Raw genomic sequence first — 27,168 nt, 5'->3', positions numbered from 1 at the left:
AAGCCTTTAAATCAAGCCTGATTAGCCCTTCCTAAAAAGATGTACTACAATCCGGCAGAAATGTGACGCAAAATTATTAGATTAAGTTATGGCCTGTACTGTGCAAGAGATCAGACTTTGTGACTCGAGAGTCTGCTTTTGGCCCTAGAATCATTAGTCTGAGTCCTTCTTAAGGCAAGATGGTCAGATTTTGTCATTATATATTTTTAGGATTCTCCAATAGGAATGAAATCTCACTGACATTTTTGAGAAACATCTGTTGCTGTTTGTGACTTTACAAAGAGTGAAATTCCCAAACAAACTACCATTCTGTAGGTTTCTCTTACTTTGCCTTCAAAGCATTCTCTCTCCCAAATCTTTTCTTTCCTTATGATTTAAAATAACGTGATTTCCTTCCTTTTATCCTCTGGGTTTCATAGTCCCTTTTCTCCATATTTTGGCTTCAAGATTCTATCAGTCTTGCTACCTCCAGTCAAATTACAAGGGGTATGAAATACAGAAAAACTGCATCCCTGTATTAAATACCCATGGCTGGCAAACTGTATTTGACCGATGTGGAAAAGAACGAAAAGGAAGGAAGTACAACACGGAATATTCTATATTATCCTGAAGAGATCAAGTTTCTTTAGATTATGGACCTTGCTCAAAGAAGTTACAAGCATTTTACACTACAGCGTGAAATCTTCCATAAAACACAGCTAAGAAAAACCTTAAGACAATTTCTGATATCTAATTAAACTAATGAAAACCAGGTTTTCTGGTTTATTTCTAATCACAAACAGTAATAAGCCTGGACTATGGAACTGTTTTCTGTCATGCCACTCTTGAGAAGTCTGTCTTCTGGAGAAGAACAAAGCAGACAGAAAACTCCTTTCTATTCCATGAGTTAAATTGACCTTGCAGGGCTGATATTTGAACAAAAATTGCCTGGATTCATAAGTCAGGAAGACAAGACTCAAACAGCGAAGCATCTTTCAAATTCATTTATTTGTGAAATAACTGAAGAACACTAGATGAGTGCTAATAAGAACTTCTGAAGTGCTGTCACTGTAGAGAGGGACACCGGGCAAAGAGAAACTGTCGGCATTCAAGAGGCTGAAAGTCCCCTGACAAATCATGTATTACATTCTTAGTGACAAATGTTATCTTATTTTTCACAAGTGTTTGAAATGCATGAGGAGCTTGCTGGGGTGGACTTAGTGAGGAAACTTATCTAAGACTCCACAGACAGTGTGATTCTGTTCCAACTGCAGCCAATGACAAAATGCATTTTCCAAAGGTACATGGAATTTCCTGGAACACTTCTGGAAGTGCAAAAAGCAAGGCAAAAGAGCTTTAAGTATTGGATTTAGAGAGTGCACCCTCAGCGAGTTCGCCGAGGACACAAAGCTGGGGGGGGTGGCTGACACACCAGAAGGCTGTGCCACCATACAGAGAGACCTGGACAGGCTGGAGAGTTGGGCAAAGAGGAACCTTATGAATTTCAATAAGGGCAACTGTAGGGTGCTGCACCTGGGGAGGAATAACCCCCTGCACCAGTACAGGTTGGGGGCTGACCTGCTGGAGAGCAGCTCAGCTGAAAGAGACCTGGGAGTCCTGGTGGACAGCAGGATGACCATGAGCCAGCAATGTGCCCTCGTGGCCAAAAAGGCCAATGGCCTCCTGGGGTGCATCAAGAAGAGTGTGGCCAGCAGGTGGAGGGAGGTCATCCTCCCCCTCTACTCTGCCTTGGTGAGGCCGCATCTGGAGTACTGTGTCCAGTTCTGGGCTCCTCGGTTCAAGAGGGACAGGGAACTGCTGGAGAGGGTGCAGTAGAGAGCTACCAAGATGATGAGGGGACTCGAACACCTCTCTTATGAAGAAAGACTGAGGGAATTTGGTCTCTTCCCTCTGGAAAAAAGACAGCTGAGGGGGGATCTTATCAACACTTATAAATACTTAAAGGGTGGGTGTCAGGAGGATGGGGCCACGCTCTTTTCAGTGGTGCCCAGGGACAGGACAAGAGGCAATGGGCACAAACTTGAGCCTAGGAAGTTCCATCTCAACATGAGGAAGAACTTCTTTCCTTTGAGGGTGGCAGAGCACTGGAATAGGCTGCCCAGAGAGGTGGTGGAGTCTCCATCTCTGGAGAGATTCCAAACCCATCTGGACGCGTTCCTGTGCAACCTGCTGTGGGTGACCTGCTCTGGCAGGGGGTTGGACTAGGTGATCTCCAGAGGTCCCTTCCACCCCTATGATTCTATGATTCTATGATTTATTTATATCAGTCAAAAAGGGAGGTGGATCAACACGTTATTGCAGAAGAAGTTAACAGTCTGAAGCCAGATAAAAAAGGCTCCCGGTAACATCACCTCTAGAGTTGAGGCTTCAGCCTGACCTAACAGTAAATGATCAGAGAATATAGCTCCTTGCATGCAATTAAATGTTTAAAGCTAACTTCACACCTTTAAATCAAATCCAGACAAGGGTAGCTCCTGCACGACTATGGTCCTATTCTTAGCAGTGCCAAATTTTCAAAGCATCCTCAGCTGAACCGCAATACTTACTTACACACATATATATTTTGTTCAAGAAATGGAACTAACTCACAGGTAAAAACAAATTCAGCTTCCATTGATGAATTTCACTACTTGGACATGCCAGATGGTGAAAACAAAACAGAAAGGTTTAGAAATGAAACCCCATGCAGGGATTGTTTTACGGCACCATACAAAGAGGCTTTTTTTTTCTTTATAGTCTGATCATGCTCCAAATTTCCTTTTAGTTCAAATACAACCTGCCTCCTTCTCCCAGCCAGGAATCAGCTGGGGATTGCATTTGATAAGTAAAGTTGTTGATTCTTACATATGAAGTTCAGAGGTATGTGCAACATCTGCTTGTTATTGACCAAGTTATTTCAAATTATCAGAAAGTATTTTTTGAATAATGAGTCATTTACTGACTTATGGTAATAATACAGTAACTATATGGTTCCTATAATATGTATCATATCACTGTAAAAGGGATATCTTTCACTAATATTATACATACAGATCTAAGCATACATATAAATAAATATCTCTGATAAAAACTTCACATACATTCTAGAGGCGTAACAGAGCATGTGCGCTTTCTTTGAAAGGAAAATGCTAATGAATATGCAAAAATTTTTTAAAAAGAATTTAAATGACACAGTCAATAAAGAGTGGAATGAAGTTTCACAAAGTTGCGTAAGTAAAAAAGATCAACCTACTAAGTCAAAATGAAGGTCCGTACAAGTTGTCTTGCTAAATCATTTACTTCACTTTCATAATCACAGTGGAATAAAGTATTGTTGTGTCCCAAATTTTGAAATAAAAATGATATTTGTCTGGATTTGCATCTCACTTTTTCCTCTTAGCATCACAGAAACATTGAAGTCATGGAGCAAATGCATGTGCTGCATATGTGCCTATAGGGAATGTGTGCTCAGAGCTGCCACTGCCGAGACCTGGGCACACAGAGCTGCAGCAGCGTGGCCTCTACTGGGCTACTGGATTCGGCAACTCCTAACAATATTCTCACAGAAGAATGCAGCAAGAGACTTAAACATGGAACTATTTGTATTTTCAAATGTCTATTGAGATCAACAGTTTTCTGTAAGAGGGCTATAAGGCCAACACAAAATTACAGAAAAATCAATTATTCCAGAGACAGCTGTCTTAATTTTGCGAAGTTTTGAATTCTTTCACAATCAGTGTCTCCTGGGAATAAACAAAATGTTTAAGTAGTGCTTAGTGTTCGACCGAAAAATGCATGTTATAAGGTCCTATAGTACAGCCAGTATTTATTGTCGTAAAATAAACTTGAATTTAATAAACATGCACTTACCATCAGCAGTATGAAGGAGTTTATGGCTCTTCAAAGTGCCTTTTGATTTGAACTTTTTCCCACACATATCACAAAGGTGCGTTTTCTCAGTGCTGTGACGATTCATATGGGCTTTCAAGTTACTCTTGCTGCGAGTGGCATACTCACAGAGAGAACATTTGAAGGGTTTGACGCCTAAAAATAAAAAAAATAAACCATGAAACAAGCAAGCTGTATCTTTTGATGAGAGGGTAAACATTTGCTTGAAAGAAACTTCAGATCATGTGAGCAACACAGACAAAAAGATCAAAATTTTAAAATTTGGATATCTACATTTAAGAAATTTCATGTATAGCTTCTGTGTAAATGATGCTGAGCTCTTGGTGGCATCATTCAACTTACTAAGAGGAAGAAGGGGTTCTTTTAGAATTAAGTACTTCCCTACCGAAGCCAGGTACTGAGTGTAACCAAGCAAATAGAAACGTTTTGGTCTTGGTATGTCCATCCTTCATTTAAAATTAGAATCCAGACTGCCTAAGTTGATGCTTAGCTGGCGTACACACCAAATCTCCTCTAAAAGTCTTCAGATAACTATCTTTCTCTAAAGAATGAAGAAATGTATTTTAGGAGGACTGGTTCATTAGGTGCTTAATATGTAAGCACAAGTTAAATGTGCAAAGCTGTGTTTTATTGTTAATTAGCATCAGATTTGCTAACGGCTCACGCAGTCGTACTTTTTTTTTCTTCCCCTTGGTAAGATGCAAGCACTTCCAATTTCACTTCTCTCAAACTTCTCTCATGTAATAGAGATACGTACAGTACGTCATCTAGCAGAAGGTCTACAAGAACAAAGTAAATCCTTCAAAGAAAAGTTGAATAAATCTGAACTGGCAGAGTAGTTCAACAGTTTCATGAGGCTCTGGCAGTTTTAGATTGATATTCATGGCCTTAAAACGAGATTTACAAGCATGAGGAATTACAGCCTATTTTAAGCAGACTTGATGGCACACTTTGATTTTGGAATAAATTTCCATGCACCTCTTTCTCCCGATAGCTAGATGAGAGGAGTTCCAAGCTTTCTTGGCAGAATTAACAAGCCGTATCTATGGAATACACAAGTAATTGCTCTAAGCCTATAATTTGGCATTACATAAACTCCTTAATGGAGTAAAGGCTACTGGACTACTACTATAGTACAGGCATGTCAGCTCATAGTTAAAGCATTCAAACAAATATGCAGTACTAGCAATAAACGTCTGAACTATCTGCACGGGAGCAAACACTTTGAAACAAAAAACATCAGTTCGAGAGTCCCCATTATCCCCCTTATGCAGAGGGATGGCTAAAGAAGCCAAAATAATGCTCCAACGCCATCGGCAATCTGTTCCATAAATTATTAACTAACTAAAGAGCACATGAGTGGTCTTTCACCTGTTACGAAAACAGAGAGATCGAGTAGACACAAGATTTCAATGGGCGGAGATTTTAACTCCAAGGGATTTTTAACCTGTATGTTGTCATATTACTGGAATTTCTCCCCTAAAAAGTGACAGGATCAGCATTATCTCACAGGTTTTTCATCGCTGTTTATGTCCATGTCAGCTCGCTGCCACGCTCAGCATGATTTAATTAAAACATGCACAGAAGTTATACGCATACGTCAAAGCAACTGAATTTCAATTGTTTTACTAATAGATTTCCAGACCAAGTATTTTTGGAAAAATGTGAAAGCAGCAGCAGTTATTCATGAGAAGTTATAGAAAATTACTTGTCTTAAGAGACTGAGCATGTATTTAATTCACTCCTCACTAGCATTTATTCTAGAATACTTTATGGAGGCTTATGAAAGAGTTTTGGAAAAAAATGGAATCATAAACTTATTAACATTATTTAACATTTAGGCTGTCTATTCATATTATAAGCATACAGTTCCCTATGTGTCCGAAATCTATTAAACTAATTATTTAACCTCCACTGTAGCCTAAAGTTTTTGATTCAGGTATAGCGATAACTTTGAATTCCTTTTTATGTCAGCAGAGGTTGTGTGGAATATGAGACTGATGATATACCCTAAATCTTAAAAGCAGAGTTTTACCTTCATGAGCCCAAATATGACGCTGAAGGTCTGATCCATTCTTCATAAAATAAAAATCACAGTAGGGACATTTTACAGCTCGTTTTCCAATAAGTCCTTTCAGCTGAACTCTTCTGCCAAGAATCTCAGAAATAGTAGTCATTGAAACCTCTGAGAGAAAAGTGAAAAGTAATAAAAACCAGAAGGACATGAGGGAATTTGTTCTATGTTATATAAGTAATATTGAAGAGCTACATCCTGATTCACTCCAACTTTTTTAAAGCCCTACTTCCCCTACTGCCTCTTAGATAAGACCTGAGCAAACAACATAAGCACCTTTTTTCCATTAGAACTTCTAGGATGTTCTGTCCTTCCTCTCTTTCTCCTCTGTACTCAATGTCCCCGCTGTCTGGCTAAAAAAAAATATAATTGATATATAAAAAAACACACCTGGGTGTGCCACTGTCTTAGAAATCATTTTCCAACTATGAACTTCCCAATAAGCTAATTTGGTGCTTTTTTCTTCAATATTTTCAAAAGGTTTTATTCAAGATTTCATCCCAGATTTCCAGATGTCAAGGCTACAATTATCAAAATGCATGATAATCAGAAACTTCAAAGTTAAAAACAGACTCGCAGAATAAATGCAATTGAAAAGGACCTCTAAGGTCACCTGCTCCAATCAGGGACAACTTTGGAATTACAACTTCAAAGTTACATCATCAAGTTGGTCAGGGTCATATCTAGTCCTGCTCTCAACATATCCGAGGATGGACATTCTACATTCTCTTGGCCCATTCCAGTGCTTTACCACCTCTACAGTCAAAATTATTTTCCTAATTTCTAATCAGAATCTCCTTGCTTCAACTCATGTCCCTTCACTGCACAGTTCCACGAAGATTCTGGCTCTGTCTTCTTTTTAATCTCCTATTAGATAGCTGAAGATAGCAATTAAGATTCCTCTCCTAGCCTTTGTTTGGAGACTAAACACAGACTAAACACACTCAAGTCTCAAAGTTTTTCTTTCATATGATCTAATGTTTTGGTTGACACAGTGAAAAAGCTCAAAATAATGAAGTTTAAATTAAAATGTCCCAAACACACATAATGAAAACATTGCCAAATGCTTTTAAAAAATAAATCCAATTACTCAATGCATTTCAGGTGAATAAAATGCTATCACTTGACTAATGAAAGTACAGCACACATTCAATCTAAACATTAAGACACGAAATCTGATGACTTATGCCCAAAATCTTATAAAATTTGAAAGTTACATTCTAAACTTGGATTTTTACCAAATATAAACTGTCATACCTAATCTCCTGATGATTGGTCCCCGAGTGGAATCAAGAATCCTGCCTGAACTCATATGCACAAGGAAAACAGCCTCAAAATTGAAATACAAAAGCCCATGAACTGAGCAAAGACACGTTCTAAAGTACCCAGAAAAGAAAAATACAGACCCAAGTCTGAACCCTCATCCGCCTTCTATGGTTTAGATCCTTCATTCGTGATTGCAGGCTACTGTCTACTCAGTAGGGATCCATGAAAGCTGATGCCTCTCATGTCTCAGAACTATTAACGAATGTCACATTAAATCAGACAGTGGATGGAAAGGTAGATAATTCTGAGACCTGGGATCAGAATCCAAGACTCCTCCTTCACTGCTGTGTACCCAAATCACTTGGCAGTAAAGCCAAGCTCTCCTATCTCTTTGGTTTGAAATACTGCTCTACCAAAGTCTACACAGATTTTTGTCCCACTGCCTTCAGGGGACCACAAGCCAACTCCTATTCTCTGCAAACATAGAAGAGGAATGAGTATTGTTTTATTTCATATTTTCAACTTGATGAAATAGAACAGACAAGAGAGAGGTCATGCTGAATGATATTAAGAAAGGAAGGAGAGGAGAGCTCCAGAAATAGCATTTTAATGATAAATATGAAAGGGTTTCAGTTTAAATTAATTTTTGATATGTCGTTTTAAAATTCAATTCCTTTTAACAGTATCCATTTTTCCTTTCATCTTTATTCTTTCCCATTTACATTTTTAAAAACAATTGTACTCACTCCACTGCAGTACTTGATAGTTTATACCTTCAGACCCCTTACATTTATTTGGCTTGTAATTAAGTATGTTGTACGAATAAAGGATTTCCTCCTGAGTACAAGGACAGCATGCACAGGAAAAAGATTTCTGCATTAATTCTCCTACATATATTGAAATAGTGTTGTTGCATAACTACAGCATAAGCACATCTGAGATGTAGTATTTCTTTAGTACCATGGAGATATATCTAATAAATCTGGTATGTTGCTTCTAAGTTCTATTCGCCTACAACGTATGAATTAAAAATGAGGACACAAAATAATAGGCTGTGCAGATTTTCTTTTTTAAACTTACTTCTATTATAACCCAGAGTTTAAAAGAACCCACTTTGCTAGATCAAAAAATTTACACTACACTTTTAGCAGGATTCAGATACCAAATGAATTGTTCAGAAGTATTTAAATGCATGAGTTTAGCACATCAGTGCTCCAGAGTTAACTGCTATTTCTGGGCCCCAGACACAGCACACAGTAATAATTCAGCAGTCAATGGACCAGTGCAGACCAATGGCAACCAGTAAGGGCACAGTACGTAATGTACTGCTAGTTCATGGATCGCGTTATTTAGGGAGACCTCCTATACTCCCTGGCTGAGACAGCTTTATAGGTACAGCTCTTGAGATGTAATTTCTATGCTCACTGGGTGACATACCTCCTGACTACAGTATAGCACACAAGCTTTTCCTCATCTCAATTTGCTGCATCAGACATGTCCCCTGATGTATGACAAGCCCTCCAACCACACTGCTGTAGAGTGGTCTGCAAATAAAGAGGTTTGGTAACTAAAGAGCTAAAGTGGGAGTTAGTCTGAAATTAAAGTGAAGGAAAATTGTTTAAAACACGGGTCTAGCACTATCTAGTGGCAGTAGGAAGATAAACTACTGCTTCACCTTTTATGTTGTATTTCAGACATAAACAAGAAAAGTTATGTCATTTTTACCGGATTTTTCCTTCCCCAAACTCAGTTTGAGTGTGGCCAGTATTTTTTTTCTTAAAATCAAATTATGTCAGGTGATAAGTAACACAGTAGATAAGTTAATTAAAGTATGTTGGCCAATGCAATCAGCTCTGCTTCATCCACAGTAGCAGTGGACTTTTATCCAGCTTTTATCCAAACAGATACTGAGAAGGAAAGCATAGACACAGAAATGCGGCTCTGCCAAGTTCACATCGGTCAGATTTAAATCAGTCCCCGCACCAGTCACTCGGGTACTTTGGCACTGAGCTCCCAAGATCTGAGAAAGGATTGTTTACTCGGGAACAGCACGCTGACTTACTGCATTCATTTCATGTTGTGCTTGCGCTGGTAAATCAGGGCGCTAGAACGCAAGGTATAAACACAGTTTGAATGGACTCCAGTGGTTAGCTTGGGTCCAGCCAGGCTTGTCAGCTCCAGCTTAAGACTAGCCATGCTGTATCACAGCTGGTTCGAGTAAGAGCCCTGCTGCAGACTTCACTGGGCCCTGGACTTAAAGCCCAGCCACACGCTTAACTGAGCACACATAGTCAGCTCAGGGACCTCTGCATTCATGTGAATTACCTACAGACAAAATAATGGGCAATAAATGCATTTCTGTCAGTTTATGTATGGCCAGTGGGAATTTTATGTCTCATGTGTTGTTACAGGATGTCTGTATGACTAATTCTAAACTTCCCAATGCTTAATTTGAATTCACGTAGGTCCTCTTTTGGAAATGAGTTCTTTGCCAGATGAAGACAGACTTCTTAGTGCAATTACCTGATACACTCCACAACACACAAGCTGGAACAATAACTTTTTTCACTCTAAATTCTAACAGCTGCAAACCAAATACAATTCTCTAAACCAGTTAGATTAGACATAGCCCCTTCTCTTTCTTTGGAATGTAATCACATTGCGCTGCTCACTCTAAACCTTTACCCATTTATTGCAATAGACTGAGAAATTTTCCTTGATTTTTTCTTACCAGGGTGATTCGTCTTGATGTGTGATTTTATAAGTCGATCTTCAGAAAATGACTTCTCACACACGGGACAGGAATAACTCTTTTTCTCCTTAAGCAAGCAAGAAAGAGAGAGATTGTATTATCAGTCCACTGCTGTAATCACTATAGTCGTTATTCAGTAATACATGGTTCTCAACAAAGTTATAATTGAAGGTTCAGTTTTTAAGGAAAAAGCGAGGATATTTACAGTGAAATAAGTGAAGGAGAAATATAAAAGTATTCTAAGCACAGCATTAATCCTCATGAATGAAAGGCTCCAAGTTATAGCACATGAGAAAAAGCACAATAAATGTAAGCATTATCTTCTGACCGACTCTTTAGAGAATCAAGAGTCGAAAGATCAAGTCACATAACAGAAGGAAATGTATTTGATATAAGAAGTAATATTCAGGCTTTTTTTCATGTTTTTCACAAGTCCACCCTTCTGAAGCCTAAGGATCACATCTCATTATTCTGAACACATCCACCAGTATGTGCATTTATAATACTACTTAATGGCCTGAAATCGAGCAGAAGAGTTAACAGTGACAGATGCCATTACTTGTTCAGCGTCTACATTTCTAACTGCTTTATAAATATTCAGCATTTTATGTATCACCAATAAACTATTATTCTCCTATTTTGATTTGAAAACTTACAGACTACTCTGGCTTTTATCAGTGTCACTGACGTTTAGAAGTTTTACCGCCATCAAACAAGTTGACAAGTGGAGAGTTTTGATGCAATTTCTTCCTACATGCAATTTTAGTGTAGTTGTAATTTTGGTGTTTTTACAAATGCACCTAACTCCATATAAAAATGTAGGACTTTTCTCCATTAATTGGTAAATTACCCAATTTATAATAATCTTTGTCGGTTATTGTATAAATTGAAGAGGTTCTTCTTTTCAGAAGTACTTGCCGACACAACAGACTGGATGCTTAATCAAACGAGTGGGTCATCCAGTCACCCGATTAGATTAACATAGATTAACCAGATTAACATATGAATGGACTATCAAAACAGCAGATGGAGTGAAGAAAGTCTAGTTAGTCTTGACAACTGGGCAGAGAACCAGACAACTTATTACCTGGTGGGAGACGTGTACCTACCAAAGTACCAAGAGATCACTGTAAAATGTGAGCTGAAACCATAGAATAGATGTTTCACTAGTTATTTCAAGAGGACAGAAAACGTCTCGAAGAGTGTGTAAGGAAGATTAGTGTACCAAAAAGAGACAGAACCTTGTGTTATGAAAGAGAAATCTGGAGTTAACAGGAGAATAAGAATCCTGCACTCTATCAGTTTCTGACCTGAGACCAAACAGCACCTCTAAATAGCAAGGAAAAATGTACAAGGAGGTTATTGTGTATATGTGTATATGCCACAGTTATACATGTATAAATGGACAGCCCTTTTAAAAAAAAAAAAAAAAAGCAAAAACTGAGGAGTTTTCATAGCAAACAGGTTTTGGAATACGATACGGGTATTTGCATTCAGCATCCTGTACCTCTGAGAAAGAAATCCCTGTGTTGAAGTACCTAAAAATTAAAACCAGAGGTAGCCCTAGAAGTCATGGGCTGAAATAGCAATAAAAAAATTTCATGACAGTAGGATATGGAATATGAAGCTCTCATGGCCATTAACATGGCAATGGCACAAGGAGAATTCTGCCTGTGCTGTTAGAAGGCCATTTGCTCCTGTGAGAAAACCCGCACCAGAGACTGGGGATGGCAGGTCCTAAAGGATAACCACCATGAGCCAAGGAGAGTATCTTGCTGTCATGGACTTGGGGTAGTCACCATCTTGACCCCTGAGAATCTCAAGTGAAGAAGGAAGAGCAGAGAATCCTAGCTGGAGCCTACAATGCTGACAAAATCTTCTCGAGAAAGAGCTGTTAATTTGCGGCATTATGGTCTCTCAAATGATACAACCTATTATCCCTAAACCTGCTACTCATGATTTTAAATTTCTACATAAACAAGTTGCTCAAATGAAAAATTGTAGATTAATTCTAATAAAGCTGTATAGCAATGGTTGCACCTTTTCAAAGACCGGATCGTACCATCACGTTCACAATTTGGCATGTGTAAGAAAAACATAAACACAGTATCATTTAGGGGCTGTTGAGGGGCCAGCTGAAATTTCTTGACAGATCTCAGTCTGTTCCTCAAACTTCCTATATAACTGGTTTCAAAATATACAATAAATTTAAAAAAAAAAAAAAAAGTAGTATACTTCTAACGTACAGTCAGGTGTTGCTGGTCTTTAATACTCATTGTAGTATTTCTCAGTGTGCTCAAAACACTAGGACAAATACACCTTGCTGTTTCATAAAGTTAAACAAGCATAAAAAAACAATAATACAACACTCCATTCCATACGCACTACTTTAAGTAAAATGCTGTAATTGTGACAACTTTACATCCTTGCTAGTACTCTTCAGGAAGGCAAGGTTATAAGCCTAGGCCTAATAGAAAACATCAAAACCATCAAGAGCTCTAGAGCAACATGAAAGCATGGGCACCAAGAACAATCTTTCCACATAATGACGGTAACAAAATTTTTCAATAACGAAATACTCCAAACAGCTTTCTTCAACCAGTTAGAAAATTATCTATACCAAGTTCTGCAGTAAATGATCTTCAGAAGGGGGATCTGCAGTGTAACAAACAGATTGCGCTTCTGAGCACCAAGTGCCTTCAAAGCGTATGTGTCAAGCTCCAGTCTCTCATCGAAAGAAGCTGAAGTCAAACCTTTCATGGTTCTTCTTTCAGGGCAGTGCCACCGACTTATGGAGCTTACGTTACTAGTTTTGCATGTTTAAGTATACTTCCGTCGGTGCCCTGAGAGCTTGTGACAGTGCTGGTCCTTCAGAGTAATCCCGTCCCTCTCAAAACCAGCCTTTAGGAAATCCTCCCTTGCAAAGGAAGCATTTCAGAGCACCCAGGTCACAACACAGACCCCGAAGGAGGTGTCCCCCACCACAGCTTTAGCTCTTCAGAGTGCCCTTGTCATAGGCAATGATAGAGACACTTTGAAGGACTTAGTCTGAGGTTGTAGTAATACCTTCATCACATTCTCAGCATGCAAGTTTTCCTCTGGTAAGAATAAATTATTTATCCTGTGCCTTATCGCAGTGCCTGCCTCCTAAATGCATTTGGTTGTTTTTTTTTTGAAGGGCACAAACAGAAGCGAAGTATCAAGAGAGATGGATCTACCTTTGTTAGAGACCAGCTGCCTAGTCTAATGAGCTACTTAAATTTCAAAGTCTCTTCCACACTTCCTGAGATTTAATTAATCCCCCCAATAGCCAATTTGAGAAAATATAAGAAACTTAAAATAATTCCAAAATAAAGCTAGCTTTCTGACTGGAATTACTGTTCACATTCCACAAATCAGGAATAAATTAGTTCCATAAAAATTCTTAAACTCAGTGAAAAGATTAATCTATTACTGTCACTGAATTTTCTTGTTTATGCTATGTTTCATTAAAAAGTAAGGCCACTTACACAGGAATCACAATGCCTTTCTCTTTATATGAATGAATTAAAATTGTGCTGAGAAAGTATCAGCTATATTGCATTACCAATTTGCAGCTCTCTGAAGAGAATTTTGGTTCTCTAAAGCACGTGTTTCAAGATAATTCAAGGGCTAAGTGTACTCGTGTACAGTCATCGAAAGAAAAATGAAAACCCTCTGTATATGTAGCATTTAAACCAACAGACCACTATGAAGTTTATTTAATGAATCAAATAGTACTAAATACGACCTACATGGCAAAACAGCAGAAACATCAGCAGCTGTTCTCCTGCACTCATCAGTAAAGAGACATTCTGATGACACAAATATCTTCTTTTATGAACATACATTGAATACACATGACCGTATGTTGTATGATGTATACGGCAATTCTGCCACTAATTTTGAAAGAGACTCTGTGAACTCCAGACTGCTTTGTTACCAGTTTCATTAATCATGTAAAATTAAGACCATGGCTGCCATAAAAAATGTTCAGGCCCAAATTAGACAAATATGTTACAGAAATAACAATCCGTTCCCCTCCTTTCAGTAGCAGTGACAGGATTTTACGAGCAGGCCATAAAACAAAGCTCTACTAAGTATCGGTACTCCGAGAGGATTTCCAGCAAAAGTTCCCACAACACAATTAACACAACATTTGATTTTGTGATTTCATAGAGGAATAGAGAGCCAAAGCCTGCTCCTGCACACACTCAGATCAACAGAAATTTAATTTCTAACGTCTATGGGAACAGAATTAGGCCCCTGAGTTACATTTCTGAGGAGTGAAGACATCCGGAAATCTTCACCACAGTTGTCATGACGTTCAAATCAAAATTTTCACAAAAGATTCCTGATTTAAGATGATGTCCTATTAAAATGCAACTTAGCTAAACGGATCTGATGTACCCAGGAGGCAGCTTTGCACACGTGTGAAGGAGGCTACGGAAAAATTTGCAAATGGTTAGACAGACGTTTATGAAGTCTGGCAAGCAACAGAAATCACAGCTCACAAAATGACAAGCACCTGCGGACGGTACTGCTTAAGCATTTTATCATGACATAAATAGTAAAAATGAATGGCTAGCTGAAACTCATTATGGAAGCAAGGACCGAGAACAAAAGCCATTTTCTAACCAAGCGTTTGATCGCTGGACCATAGATTTTCTTGGTGAATTCCTTCCCTCTCCAGTACCTTGCATTCTTGCCTACGCGGTGGCAGAGCTCCAGAGGTAAAGGTACCACAGCCAGACTGGTGACGGTCTGAAAATGAAGGCTCCTCAGGAAGGGGAAACAAGCAATCAGAGCTCGAGTATCTCACTTCCTACCGAAAGCTCTAATTACGCTATTATATGAAAGGTCAGCACCATAATAAAATTTCTAAGCACTTTTCCGAAGACAAGAGTCTTTCACATCCTGAAACATACGTGAATGCAGACACAGGCACCCAAGACTAAGTGGCGGTTCCAGGTCTGAACTCCAGTTTTTTACAGAGGTGCTTATCTTGGAATATCTATTACTATACAGATTTATTACTATATCTATTACTATACAGATTTAAAATAATTTCAGACACAAACCCCTCTGTGATGTTTATGTGCTCAGCATATTGAGTATTGTAAAACCCACTGGAGGTTGTAAACAAACTCTGGTGCCTACATCGGCATTGTTTAGTTCCACAACTGGTCCCTAATGTTACCATTACCTCATTCATAACTATAAATTACTCTAAAGTCATTATAAACTGCCCACCCCTTTCCTAGGCACTATGACACTGAAGTGATTCACACGTGTCATGGTCTGAACTTCTAAAGAGCTCCATAAATGCCAAGAATTGTCAAAAACCACTACACAAGACGTAGAGGTGAAAGACGGCTACTGAAAATCAGAGAATATATGCAAAATGTTGGTTTTAAATCAAGCTGAGCCTGAATTGCCAGACTTCAAAAGTAAAAATCTTCCCTGTAACAATGATGTGTAGCCAATACTGAGGCAACAGGCAGCGCATACGCAGTCCCCTTCATCATCCCCCAGGGAATAAACAACCCCAAATTCAGTGCAAGACCTGGATGACGCACAGAGAATAAAATGGGTGGCCATACACTGTGCGACAGGGATGAACAATAAGCTGCTTTTCATTAACCATCATTCATCCTGTTCAGCAAAGAAGACAAGGATCCAGTTGAAAAGCAGCCAGCAACAAGGTAAGGAAAGACATGCATTCATACAAGGAACTCAACGGAGGTTGTGATATTGACTGTCTCTGAGGAAGCTTTAAGTTTAACATTTATTAAGTATTGATTTTGCCAACTAAAATCAACACTGAAGTAGCTTTCCACATTTAATGGTGCATAGTTTGTTAAAGTACTATATTTTGGAATGAGTGGTCCTGTTCAGTGAGGTATGCATTAAGTAAATACACCAAGCAGTGGGCACAAGGACCAGTATGAAAACCGCCAAGTTTAGTTACTGAGTAAATTCTAGTACATGAGTTTTTCAATCCATTTAAATACTCGAATATATTTGAGGGTAAGCATCGGTAAGCATAATTCTGAAAGATCTCGCTGTCACACTGCTTTTAATTCTGAAATGCGTTTTCTTGGCTCTCTTTAGTATCATGAAAATGATCCTCCTGGTGGGAGCTGTCAGACATTCATCACACTTGAAAAACAGGTACTTACATAAGGATATAAGGTAACTAATTTTAGGCTCTTTTTCCTTAAATAGTCTCAGACATCATTTACACAGAATTTTGCCATCAGATGGACATCATAAACTTAATAAATTCAAGAGCAGCCTGAAAGAATGTCTATTAAGGGAGCTTTCCACACGTTTTGTAACAGATTCAGATTCTGTTTAAAATGCCTACAGAATTGGGGGACAGAAGGGGGAAAAAATCCTCCCTTTTGTGTCACCTGTTTTGTTTTTTAAAGCTCTCCTGCAGTTACAAAAGACTAGTACTTTACAAGAGTAGGAGGTGAAGTGTTCTGTTCTCTTACAAACACCTTTAAAGGAACTTTAGCTGCGGGAAATGTTGTCCAAGAGCCTACCTGCTGACTGCAGAAGATGTCCTGAAACCACTAGGCACAGTCTGTTAACAGCTTTTTTAAGTAGCTGTGCAGGAATTGTCCACATCCGGGAAAAAAAAATCAGCACAAATCTTTAATTCAAACATTACATTTCACTAGCAAAAGGAAGTGTGACAACAATATTTATCACAGTACTTGAAGTAAATTGTGATGTTGCTTTCTCACGTGATGAGGAGGAATGTGTCATCAGTGGTGCATTCTATCAAGGGTCTGTAAGACTTATTTACAAGACAATGACAGTGAAAATGAAGGAAGGCCCATCTGTATGAGTATTTCCTTGTTCTTAAAGGATAGAAGAGTGAGTGCTGCTACTAAACAACTGGCATTCTTTTTTCCTCTGCTGGAATAAGAATAAAATCCAGAAGAAGGATAAATTGCCTTTTGGAAGTATTTTACCTCACAAATTATTAAAAACCCACATTGCGAGGACGTAGTTCCTGCCAATTTTCTCGCACTATCAGTCAACAAAGTTTAAGTACAAATTGCATGCCTGCCAACCATTTTATGGAATCCTAAACTGTACTTCAGTACCAGTATCTTCATATAAAATCATATGAGGTGCTATGCTCCCCTTAAGCACTCCAGATGGCCTTCAGGAAAGACTACAGTCAAAAGTGGAATAAATTCGTTATTCTGGGACAGCAGGCTCTTGCCAAACACCCTTTTCTAGAGGTCAGTTTGGAAAAAGAAGGAGCTTACCTGTATTCATACCATTTGTGACCTCTTTGGGTATACACAAGTCTAGAATGTCCCAGATCAATTATACCTTTGCAAGCAGAGAGGATCCTGCCGTGTGGTAGGAAAAGAAGTCCATGGCACGCAGACCTTTTCTTACAATAGCTTAACCTCTTTGGGCTACTCATGGAAAATAACACCAAGAAGAAAAAGCAAGACGACACTAATGTGTGAGAATCACACACATAATGTGAAAATAATTGTTTTTTCTTAATCTTGCACGAAAAGCATGTAAATAATTTCACTTCTAAAAAAACATCGTCGTCAACAATGAATAACATTCCCATTCCTTAGTTTTAAAATATTTCTTATTCTGAATACCATGATACATTTTTAAAAACATACTTTTGAAACACATGCAAGTAGGGTTGATGTAGAAAACATATTTCCCCAAAGATTATTCATGTTACAATGTTGGCTCAGAGCAAGATCACAAAGCAATGTTTTGTGCAAAGAGGGCTTTCAGTCAGGCATGCAGCCCTTCGCGTAGTCTCAAAGAACACGTGTAACAGGGCACGTTGAAGAAGTAGACCAGACCTGTTTTTAACACCACAGCATTCAGAGCTGGAAGGCTTACTGAATAAGATAGGAGCCTTTAAAACGTGATCTCTTCATCTTTGTAACCACAACAGAAAATGATAGATGTCAAAAGAGATCAGCTACAACTAGCCAAAGATACTGGGAAAAAAAAATAATTCTTAACAACTTCAGCTTCTTCTGTCTGTAGTATTTAAGAGAGGGACATATTTTCATTTTACCATAGCCATCTATTTATGAAGGAAAGGAGTTCAGGTCCATGGAATTAAGTAAAGTAACAATAGTACCAGACCACATTTTGCTCCCTCAAAACTCAAAGAATCTGAGAATACTGGGAAAATCAAAGGGAAAAAATGGATACAGACATACTCTACTGGAAACTACTACAAGAGGTCTGTGCAAACCTCATGAAGTTCAACCAGGCCAAGTGCAAGGTCCTGCATATGGGTGACAGCAATCCCAAGCACACATACAAGTTGGGCAGAGAATGGATTGAGTGAGAGTAGCCCTGAGGAGAAGGACTTGGGGGTGTTGATGGATGAGAAGCTCAACACGAGCCAGCAATGTGCGCTTGCAGCCCAAAAAGCCAACCACATTCTGGGCTGCATCACAAGAAGCATGGTCAGCAGGTCGAGGGAGATGATTCTGCCCCTGTACTCTGCTCTCATGAGACCCCATCTGAAGTACTGTGTCCAGCTCCAGAGTCCTCAGCACAAGAAGGACATGGACCTGTGGGAACGGGTCCAGCAGAGGGCCACGAAGATGATCAGAGGGCTGGAGCACCTCTGCTGTGAGGACAGGCTGAGAGAGTTGGGGTTGTTCAGCCTGGAGAAGAGAAGGCTCCGGGGAGACCTTATAGCGGCCTTCCAGTACCTAAAGGGAGCCTACAGGAGAGATGGGGAGAGACTCTATCAGGGAGCGGAGCAATAGGATGAGGGGTAACGGTTTTAAACTGAAAAAGGGGAGATTTAGATGAGATAATAGGAAGAAATTCTTTACTGTGAGGGTGGTGAGACACTGGAACAGGTTGCCCAAAGAAGTTGTGGATGTCCCATCCCTGGAGGTGTTCAAGGCCAGGCTGGATGGGGCTTTGAGCAACCTGGTCTAGTCGGAGGTGTCCCTGCCCATGGCAGGAGGTTGGAACTAGGTGATCTTTAAGGTCCCTTCTAACCCAAACCACTCTATGATTCTGTGAAATATCTAGTTGCTGTAACTCATGTATTCCCTGCACAGAATTATGCAGAGGGAGCTCAGGTAAGAACTCTTACCTATGTCTTCAAATACTGCCACACTATTCCAAACACTATGACGGTGACACTGAATTTAGACAAACATACCATTTTGTTCATTACTTACCAGTTCTGTGTGAACTTTAAGATGTGCCTGGAGCTTGTATTTATCCGGAGTAGAGTAGTCACAATGTTCTGTGGGACATTTCAGCAAAATATTACTGTGTTTCTGAATGACGTGACGTTTAAGGCAATTTTTGGTGATGGAAGAATAATTGCACTGGGAGCAGTAATACAAATGTTCTCGAGTATGCGTACGAACATGCATGTCGTAATGCACTTGGTACCAAAACAACTTGCCTGAAAATAAATTTAGACATGAAGAAAGTAAGTTCTAAACAATTGTTAATGAAAATTCCAATACATACCCAATTTTCTGTTTGAATCCTGTCCCTTTTGTCTGTAATGAAAACTTGTCCTAAAGATACTTCGCGACTGAAAATATGTTTACAAAACCCACTTTTGTCTAAAAACATGTCTTATGTCCTGAAACAGCCTAACATGGGCAACTTTAATACATATCAATGATCTTTTTCCTAATGAGAAAGTCCTTTAAATCTATTCTATGCAAAGGATCTGAAAGGAACTGCACACTAAAAGAGACTGTCAAAATCTTTTTTCTTACTTCCTTTTATGCTATTGCTTCCTAAAAGCTTTTCTGACATAATGGCACCAAAAATAAAAAGTGCATAGCAATTTATCTAACGTACAATGTTATGGTGTTTCAAAACTTTCTTTTTTTTCTTCAATTTTTCCTTTCCCTTCTCAAGGATGAACCACAAGATAAATCCTAAAGTGTTTCCCTTCCAGTTATGTAAACACAAAATTTCATTTAGAATAAGTGGGAATGGTGTATTCTTCCCACTTCCATAAACTCAAAAAACCAGTAACAGTTAGAACAGTCTTGATTTGATACGACATAATGAAAATTGTTTCAAAAAAATTGGTTCAAAGCAAGTACACAAAAATATGCCAGTATATGTATAGCACAGACTGTATTATCACACATCCTTCCACACCATATGAAAAAGACTCTGAATTTTATACAAAGCTGATAATGAAGCTTGAGCATTGAAGCACTGACCAACGCGTGCTGGTCACATGCCTAAATCTGCTGTGCTTGGCCCCAGTGAAAGTGATGAGGTGGGGAGAGGCACGTGGACAGAAATAATCTAATTTTATCAAATTCCACATCAATGTAAAATTGAGCCTAACACAGCATTGCTATACTATACTCCACTAGTGGGGGTTTTTTGAGATTTGAGTCGTTTCACAGTATTTATACAGCACAAAGTAAATCTCGCTGGACCCCAGAATCCATACTGAACTACAAAATAAATACTGCTACAAAGATACACAAATATATCAAACACTATAAACCAGAGGAGGAAAAAGATGGCCCACTACATAACATTTAAAAACACCTAACATAATTCTACTGCTTCTTACCGCAATATTCACATTCTAAGTCTCCATAAACCTTCCTTATTCTCTCACACAACTCTGTGTTCATTTGTCTCTTCTGCAAGCTATCCAAGATCTGCATAAAGGCAACAGCTCCGCTGCCGCTGTCTGATGGAGCTGCGTTAGAAGGGGCTGCCTGCGGACCGACGGCTGCGTTAGCTTCTGGTGCTGGCGAAGGATTTGTAGTTTCTGTTGAATTCTGAATTGGCGGATTGCTTGTTTCTGACTCACTAGAAGGACCAGATTGAGTTCTCTCTTCAGACACTGGAAGGTTCTCAGTCATTGCATTGTTCTGACTCGGATTTAAACTTTTGTCTTCAGGCAGCAAAAGCTGAATGTCTTCACCCTGCTCATTCACAGAACCGCAGTGATTAACCTCCTCTTCATTTGCAGGAGACACTTTTAACTCATCAGAACCAGAAGTACCGTTTTTGAGGAGAAAGCAATCTGATGCTACACAGGATTGAATGTCTGTTGTCTGACACAGCATCTCTGTGACATTCTCCGCCGGAGGGTTTTCAAATTCTAACAAAGGGACCGTACCAACTTTTAGGTCACCATTGTGTTGACCATTATGGTTTACATCTGCAGCTGTTGATTCACCTTTACAAGCAGATGGTTGCGGTGTGTTACTAGCATCAGCACTCGTGACAGTTGATGCAGCTGCATTTTGTGCTAGCTGTTCACCAAGGGCTTCTGGCTGGATATCCCCTCCCGGCTCAAGCAAGCAGAAACTCTGATTGATAGAACTGTTAAAAACAGAACTCTCCTGCAAATCTGCGTGGACTTCTTTGATGTGAGCACGGAGTCTTACAGAACTGACAAATTTCTTCAGGCACACAGAACACACGTATACAAATGGGTGCTTTCGCACATGAAGCTCAAGGGCTTGGTATTTAGTGGCTCCATGACCACAGAGCTCACAAGCAAAGGGCCTTTCATCACCATGAACAAGCATGTGGCGGTCACGATCGAGTTCATTTTTGAATTTGCGTTCACAAATATGGCAGTCATAAAGAAGTTGTCTTTTGCCCTCTCGTGTCATCAAGCGAAGCTCATCAAAAACATCCTTCACCTTTTTATCCTGAAGGTCATGTGTTTCCTTGATATGCTTGATCAAATTTTTAACATCTGAGTACTTCTTTTTGCAGAAGCGACAATGCTGCTTAATTTTCTTATGAACTCTTTCAATATGGACTTTGAGATGGCCTTTGCTGAGACAAGTGAACGTACAATAATCGCAGCTAAACTTCTCCCCTGTATGTTTCCGCATGTGAACGTTAAGGTTGGCTTTGATTGCACTGGCGTAACTGCAGTATGAACACTTGTAAGGTTTTTCATTTGTATGTATCCTCAAATGTGCTTGGAGGGAGTGTTTAAATTTGAACACTTTGTTACAGTATTCACATGTAAAAATCTTCAGTTGCGTTGGACCCAACCTGAAAAGAAACCAAACCGGTTATATTTACAATATTGAAAATTGGTGACATACGTTGTCAAAATTTGCACAGATATTCACGATGGCAGAAATGTTTACTTTAATTTATTTTAAAATGGTATTCTCCACAGGCTTTTTAAGTTCTACAACCTATGCACAGATTATTTTCAGCTGTTCCTTTATTTAAAAGACTCAGAAAATATTTCAATTTCATGAAAATGGACAGGGAAGCATTTAATGAACGCAAACGTAAGTACTTCAAAATTACCTGCTTGATTTCATTGCCTGTTCATATGGGGTTTGCTGAATGGCATATTCTTGGTATCCTCTTCGTTGCGATGGATCTTGAACTGTTGCCTCTGGAGTTGTGGGTTCACTTTCTTGGGGAGCAGCTTCAACGGGAACAATTTTTGTGGCTCCTATAAGCAAGAACAAAAAATGTTCACTAAAAATATCATATTAAAACACGCATTGTCTATAATTTACAAGCGTAAAGACAACATTAAGCCCTGTATTCATTAGTTCAACTATTTTAGTTTCTGTTGTTAAATTCATGTTCATAAAATGATGGATACACTTCCAGAAGACACCAGTACTTCCACCACAGATCTGCTTAAATAACAGGCCAGGACTACTAGTTCTGAGGGTTATTCATGGTGCTTGATGCCTCCTCCTATTTTGAGATCCTATATCCAAATACTTCCACCTTTGAAAAACCATGACTTGTCAAAATGCAATTTTAATTTTTCTGTTTCTGCCTCATACTACATCCTTTGAAAACTTCAGCCAAGCTGAGGCTGGGGGAAAGACACTGGTTAGTCTGTATTTAAAAGCCTGCACATCTTTTTCTTAAACAGATATTTTACTGCTTATATTTTGCGGCATGGTGCCACTCCATCAGAATAAAAGAGTATGTTCCATGTGCACTTCTTAATCTCCATTAGAAGCAGGAATAAAGGGGTTCTAATACAAGCAATAAGATCAGATTCCATCCATCAGAGCTTTACAGTTAGTTGAGGCAAAAATAAGCGTATTTTGAGATGCGATTGAACTGAGATTATTTAGTTGGGTGCTCTTTATTTTCTGAACAGTGGCTGGAAAAACTTAATGCTGGGCTTCCACAGTTAGCATTGAAGGTAATGAAAATTCATAGCAATATTAATTTACACTGAAAAAACCCAAAGTACAAAACCTCATGTATATCAAACCAAGCACCCATTATTGATTGATCCCCTCCTTTTTAACTTCTTTGTCTGCCTGTAACTCATCTAACCCACGCGTTCAATGGGAATGCTGTTATCTTCAAAAGTTGAAATTATATAATTTGTATATTTATGTATTTATTCACATATCTATAGTACAATTATATATATGTATTTGTGAAATCCTCATATTCCACTAACAAGTACTATAGAAAAATCTTTGAAAAAAATATGTTGCTTTCTGGTTTGATACTGAAAAATGACAAATAAATGAGGGACTATATACCGAATAACAAAAAGAAAACAGGACGTTGAATATGTAGTAGAATGTTGAATATGTAGATGAACACCCATCCATCCTAGGATAAAAATATTACAGGGCCTGTAATTAAAAATTGTTCTGTCATATACTGGGCATAAGGAGGTAAGAGAGGTTGCACATGAAGTATCTTTGAATTAAGTAACGAAGTGAACTTCGGGTAAAACTGAAATTTAGTAAGTTTCCCTTTATTTTCTTTTTCCTGGATATTATATTAGAATCTGATCTCCTTTCAATTCACCCGATTAGAAGCTGAAGAGAAGAAAAGTACAACACACCTTTGTGACAGAGAAAATCATTTACAGTAAGAATAAAAGAAATCTGAGACATGAGAGCCTAGAAAGCAAAAGACAGAGTCAACATACTCAAAATATTTTTAACAGATTCTCACTGTCATTCTAATATAAGTAGATATAAAATGAAACACCTGAATAGAAAGAAGAAAGTTCAGAGAATGATGCATTAGCTATTTCTTTAACAAAAGTATGAAATTAATTCCTGTTCAACATAAAGAGCAGGTTCCTGAAGATACTATTTACGAAATATATGCAGTATTAACAGAAAGTCTCTGAAACAACAATTACAAGAACAGCAAAACTAAACCACAGAAAGCACACAGTCCAAACACAACCAGCTGGTTAACAAATTACTAAGTCTAGTTTTCCTAAAAAAACTTTTAGCTTGCAGATGAGAAAAAGCATCAGGAAAAGGCAGGCAAAGTGCATGGGAAAAGTCAGTAATGGAGGGGGGGTACCTAACACCACATGTGAAAGACTTCGAGGACATTAAGTTGAGGAAAGCAGTGCTGTAGACAAGGGAGAAAGATGGAGATCCTGTGGGACCTTCGGAGTCATTTAAAGTGGGAAATGGAGATATTTTAAGAAGAGGCCATTTGGGAGTATGTAAGGCTATTGAAGCTTTTTCTATCAGATGGGACATCAGCCGAGTCTGCTGCTCACTGAAGTGGCTGGATCTGAAAGTGGCTTTTTTAGACTACTGTTTTTTAATAATGCTTTTAGTTCTGTACTAAAGATTCTGCCGGTTGATCAGAACTGATCTTTCAAGTTTTCAACCGAAATGTTACCAGAGTATTATCATTTCATCCTGTCACTCCCTCTCCCACAAATGCCAGGTTCTCCAGCAGGACTGCATCTCCCACATTACACTGTAGTAGCCCAGTGAGATGGGGCCTTGTCATTACAGTACAGGAGACGTGCTTTAATCTGTGGTTTCACTATAAAGATGATAAAACAGACATTAGACACCAGACAAGTGTTTCCGTACTTAAATATGACTAAAATAGAAGCAAATTCTTCTATATTTAGAACAAGTCAGTTAAAAGAAAACCAATCTTGAACTGCTCTATACACAGGGTTACCTCTTTCAGACCTCCCATTTCCTGAATGTGAGAGGAAGATCCTCATTAGATGCTCCGCACTGAAACTCCTCTGTCCCCTTCTGCCTTTCAGGATGTTTGAGCATTTCCTGAAAAGACTGCTGGACTGTTTAATAGACTTTCATGCTACCAGTATAAAAATTTACTCACCTAAATTAGGTGAACCAGGTCACCAGTATTTTGCCTACTCAGAGTAGACAGAATCATAGAATGGTTTAGGTCGGATGGGACCTTAAAGACCTTGGAAAGTTCCAACCCCCTGCCACGGGCAGGGACACCTCCCACTAGACCACGCTGCTCAAAGCCCCATCCAGCCTGGTCTTGAACACTTCCAGGGATGGGGCATCACAACTTCTTTGGGAAACCTGTTCCAGTGTCTCACCACCCTCAGAGTGAAAAATTTCTTCCTGATATCTAATCTAAATCTACCCTTTCCCAGTTTGAAGCTATTACCCCTCGTCCTATCACTACATGCCCTTGTAAAAAGTCCCTCTCCAGCTTTCTTGTAGGCCCCCTTCAGAACGCTCCAGGCCATCCTAGTATTAGTCCCTCTAGATTCCCCATGCAGTTAATAGAGACACAAATGCCTCTAAAAACCTAAAGAAGGAGATCCAATTCTTCAAACATACTGACAGACTACTTGCTCACAGTAGGCAATCACGCCCCCTCATGTTAGGTGGTTCTTTCCCACCATTAGAAGATAAGGAAGCCTTAAGAAACATTAGATGCCTCCATCCACTTGGGATGCTGCCGAAGTATGGGCTACTAATGGACCAGTAGCCACAGAAATCACCACTATATCACAAACTGATTAATGCATATGCCCAGGAAGTGAGAAACTTGGTTTCTAAGCTCTACCCAACCTAATAGGCAGTGAACCCATGTATCCCACATCCCATAAAAATGCCCCTAATATTTTTGTCTCTAAAAGCAGCCATGGGCTAGGGAAAAGTGTAAGAACAAGGCAAACAGATACAAGGTCTGGTTTTCCATTAAAAAAATCATGTGCCAATAAGGAAGATAAAAGTTTTCCTAACTGTTTCCCTAGACAATCATTTCAAGAAGTCAGAGTACACAAACACCAGGGGAAAAAAGAGGTTAACTGTACCGATCATTTCTTTAAAAAAAAAAAAAATCCTTCCTCCAGCACTATTATATCTCTATTTTAAATGCAGAATGGGCTTTAGTGTACTAGACTTTATTTATGCCTTTTGCTTTCATCTTTTCAGCCAGTATCATCTGTTCTAAGCAAATCTGCTTTAAGGGTAATAAGATTTGAGTTCTTCATGACATTCCAACTGCAACTTCTACAGATAAGCGTTACACAGAGTGCCTTATCTCTGGCTCAAACTCAGTGATAGCCTCTAATCTCTTACAGTCTGTCCCTTAGAAAAGTGGCTTCCCCTTCACCATAGAACTCCCCAATATTTATCAAAAGCATAAAAGGTAATCACAGCGGAAGGAATTACCAGGAATGGATCAGAAATAAAACAGGAGAGATCATCAACCAAATTCCTAAAAAATCCAACTAAATTCCTTGAACCTCCTACAACTTCAAGTATGGTCAATAAAAAACAATACATACTAGAAAAAGGAATGAAAAGGGATACATATCTCAGAGACCTTCAGCTTGGAAGAGAGATAAATGAAAGAGGAGTATCAGAAAGACCTCTAAAATGAGCTATTGAGTGAAGATTAGTGAAAAAAATATGAATAATCATTCTCTATCTCAAAAAAAAACTACCCCTCATCCCCTTTCTGCTTAAAAAAAGGCAGAAGAGCCTTTTAATATTTTTATAAGTTAGCTCACCATGAGGTTAAACACATTTTAACTCAAAGAAACAGAAACACAGACCTGCATATGGTGGGATGGAGATTTCGACCCCTTTCAACAGAGCTGGACATTAGATTGGCTGAGCTAAATCAATCTGTAACCCCATGGTAATATAGATACCTGCTCACATTCAGAGGGGAAAAGCTTTAAGTTTCCTAACCTTGCTTATTTCCACATTTGCTTTAAATCAACACAAGGTTAGGCTTGTTTCTGCAGCCCTCCACTCAACTGCATGTCCACAATGCCTTTAAAGTGCCAGCACATGAGTTTATGAAGATGATGAAGAGGGTCAGAGAATGGATCTGGCTAAAATCTACACCATGTGTCTCCCTCTGCAAATATATAATTCGTTTTCTAGTGTGTTTT

At 38.9% G+C, this 27,168-nt stretch overlaps 1 protein-coding gene across 7 annotated transcripts in view; it reads right to left on the bottom strand.

The window, feature by feature from the left end:
* The window catches only part of ZFAT (zinc finger and AT-hook domain containing), a 99,766-nt gene that overhangs the window by 33,783 nt on the left and 38,815 nt on the right, over positions 1 to 27,168 (bottom strand). For all 7 annotated transcript variants that reach the window (XR_008465076.1, XM_054193024.1, XM_054193022.1 and 4 more), the window contains 6 exons: positions 22,320 to 22,470; positions 20,599 to 22,052; positions 19,217 to 19,449; positions 9,960 to 10,047; positions 5,924 to 6,073; positions 3,850 to 4,023 (listed from right to left, as the gene is read on the bottom strand). Coding sequence is in view for 6 of the 7 variants with exons in the window: in XM_054193024.1 (XP_054048999.1) it covers positions 3,850 to 4,023; positions 5,924 to 6,073; positions 9,960 to 10,047; positions 19,217 to 19,449; positions 20,599 to 22,052; positions 22,320 to 22,470 (2,250 nt within the window). In the remaining variant the exon portion in view is untranslated. The remainder of the gene's footprint in view (positions 1 to 3,849; positions 4,024 to 5,923; positions 6,074 to 9,959; positions 10,048 to 19,216; positions 19,450 to 20,598; positions 22,053 to 22,319; positions 22,471 to 27,168) is intronic.

Source organism: Rissa tridactyla, chromosome 2, assembly GCF_028500815.1.
Source record: "Rissa tridactyla isolate bRisTri1 chromosome 2, bRisTri1.patW.cur.20221130, whole genome shotgun sequence".
Lineage (NCBI taxonomy): Eukaryota > Metazoa > Chordata > Aves > Charadriiformes > Laridae > Rissa > Rissa tridactyla.
The sequence above is the reverse complement of the archived record's forward strand: the minus strand, read 5'-3'. Positions and strand labels throughout refer to the sequence as shown.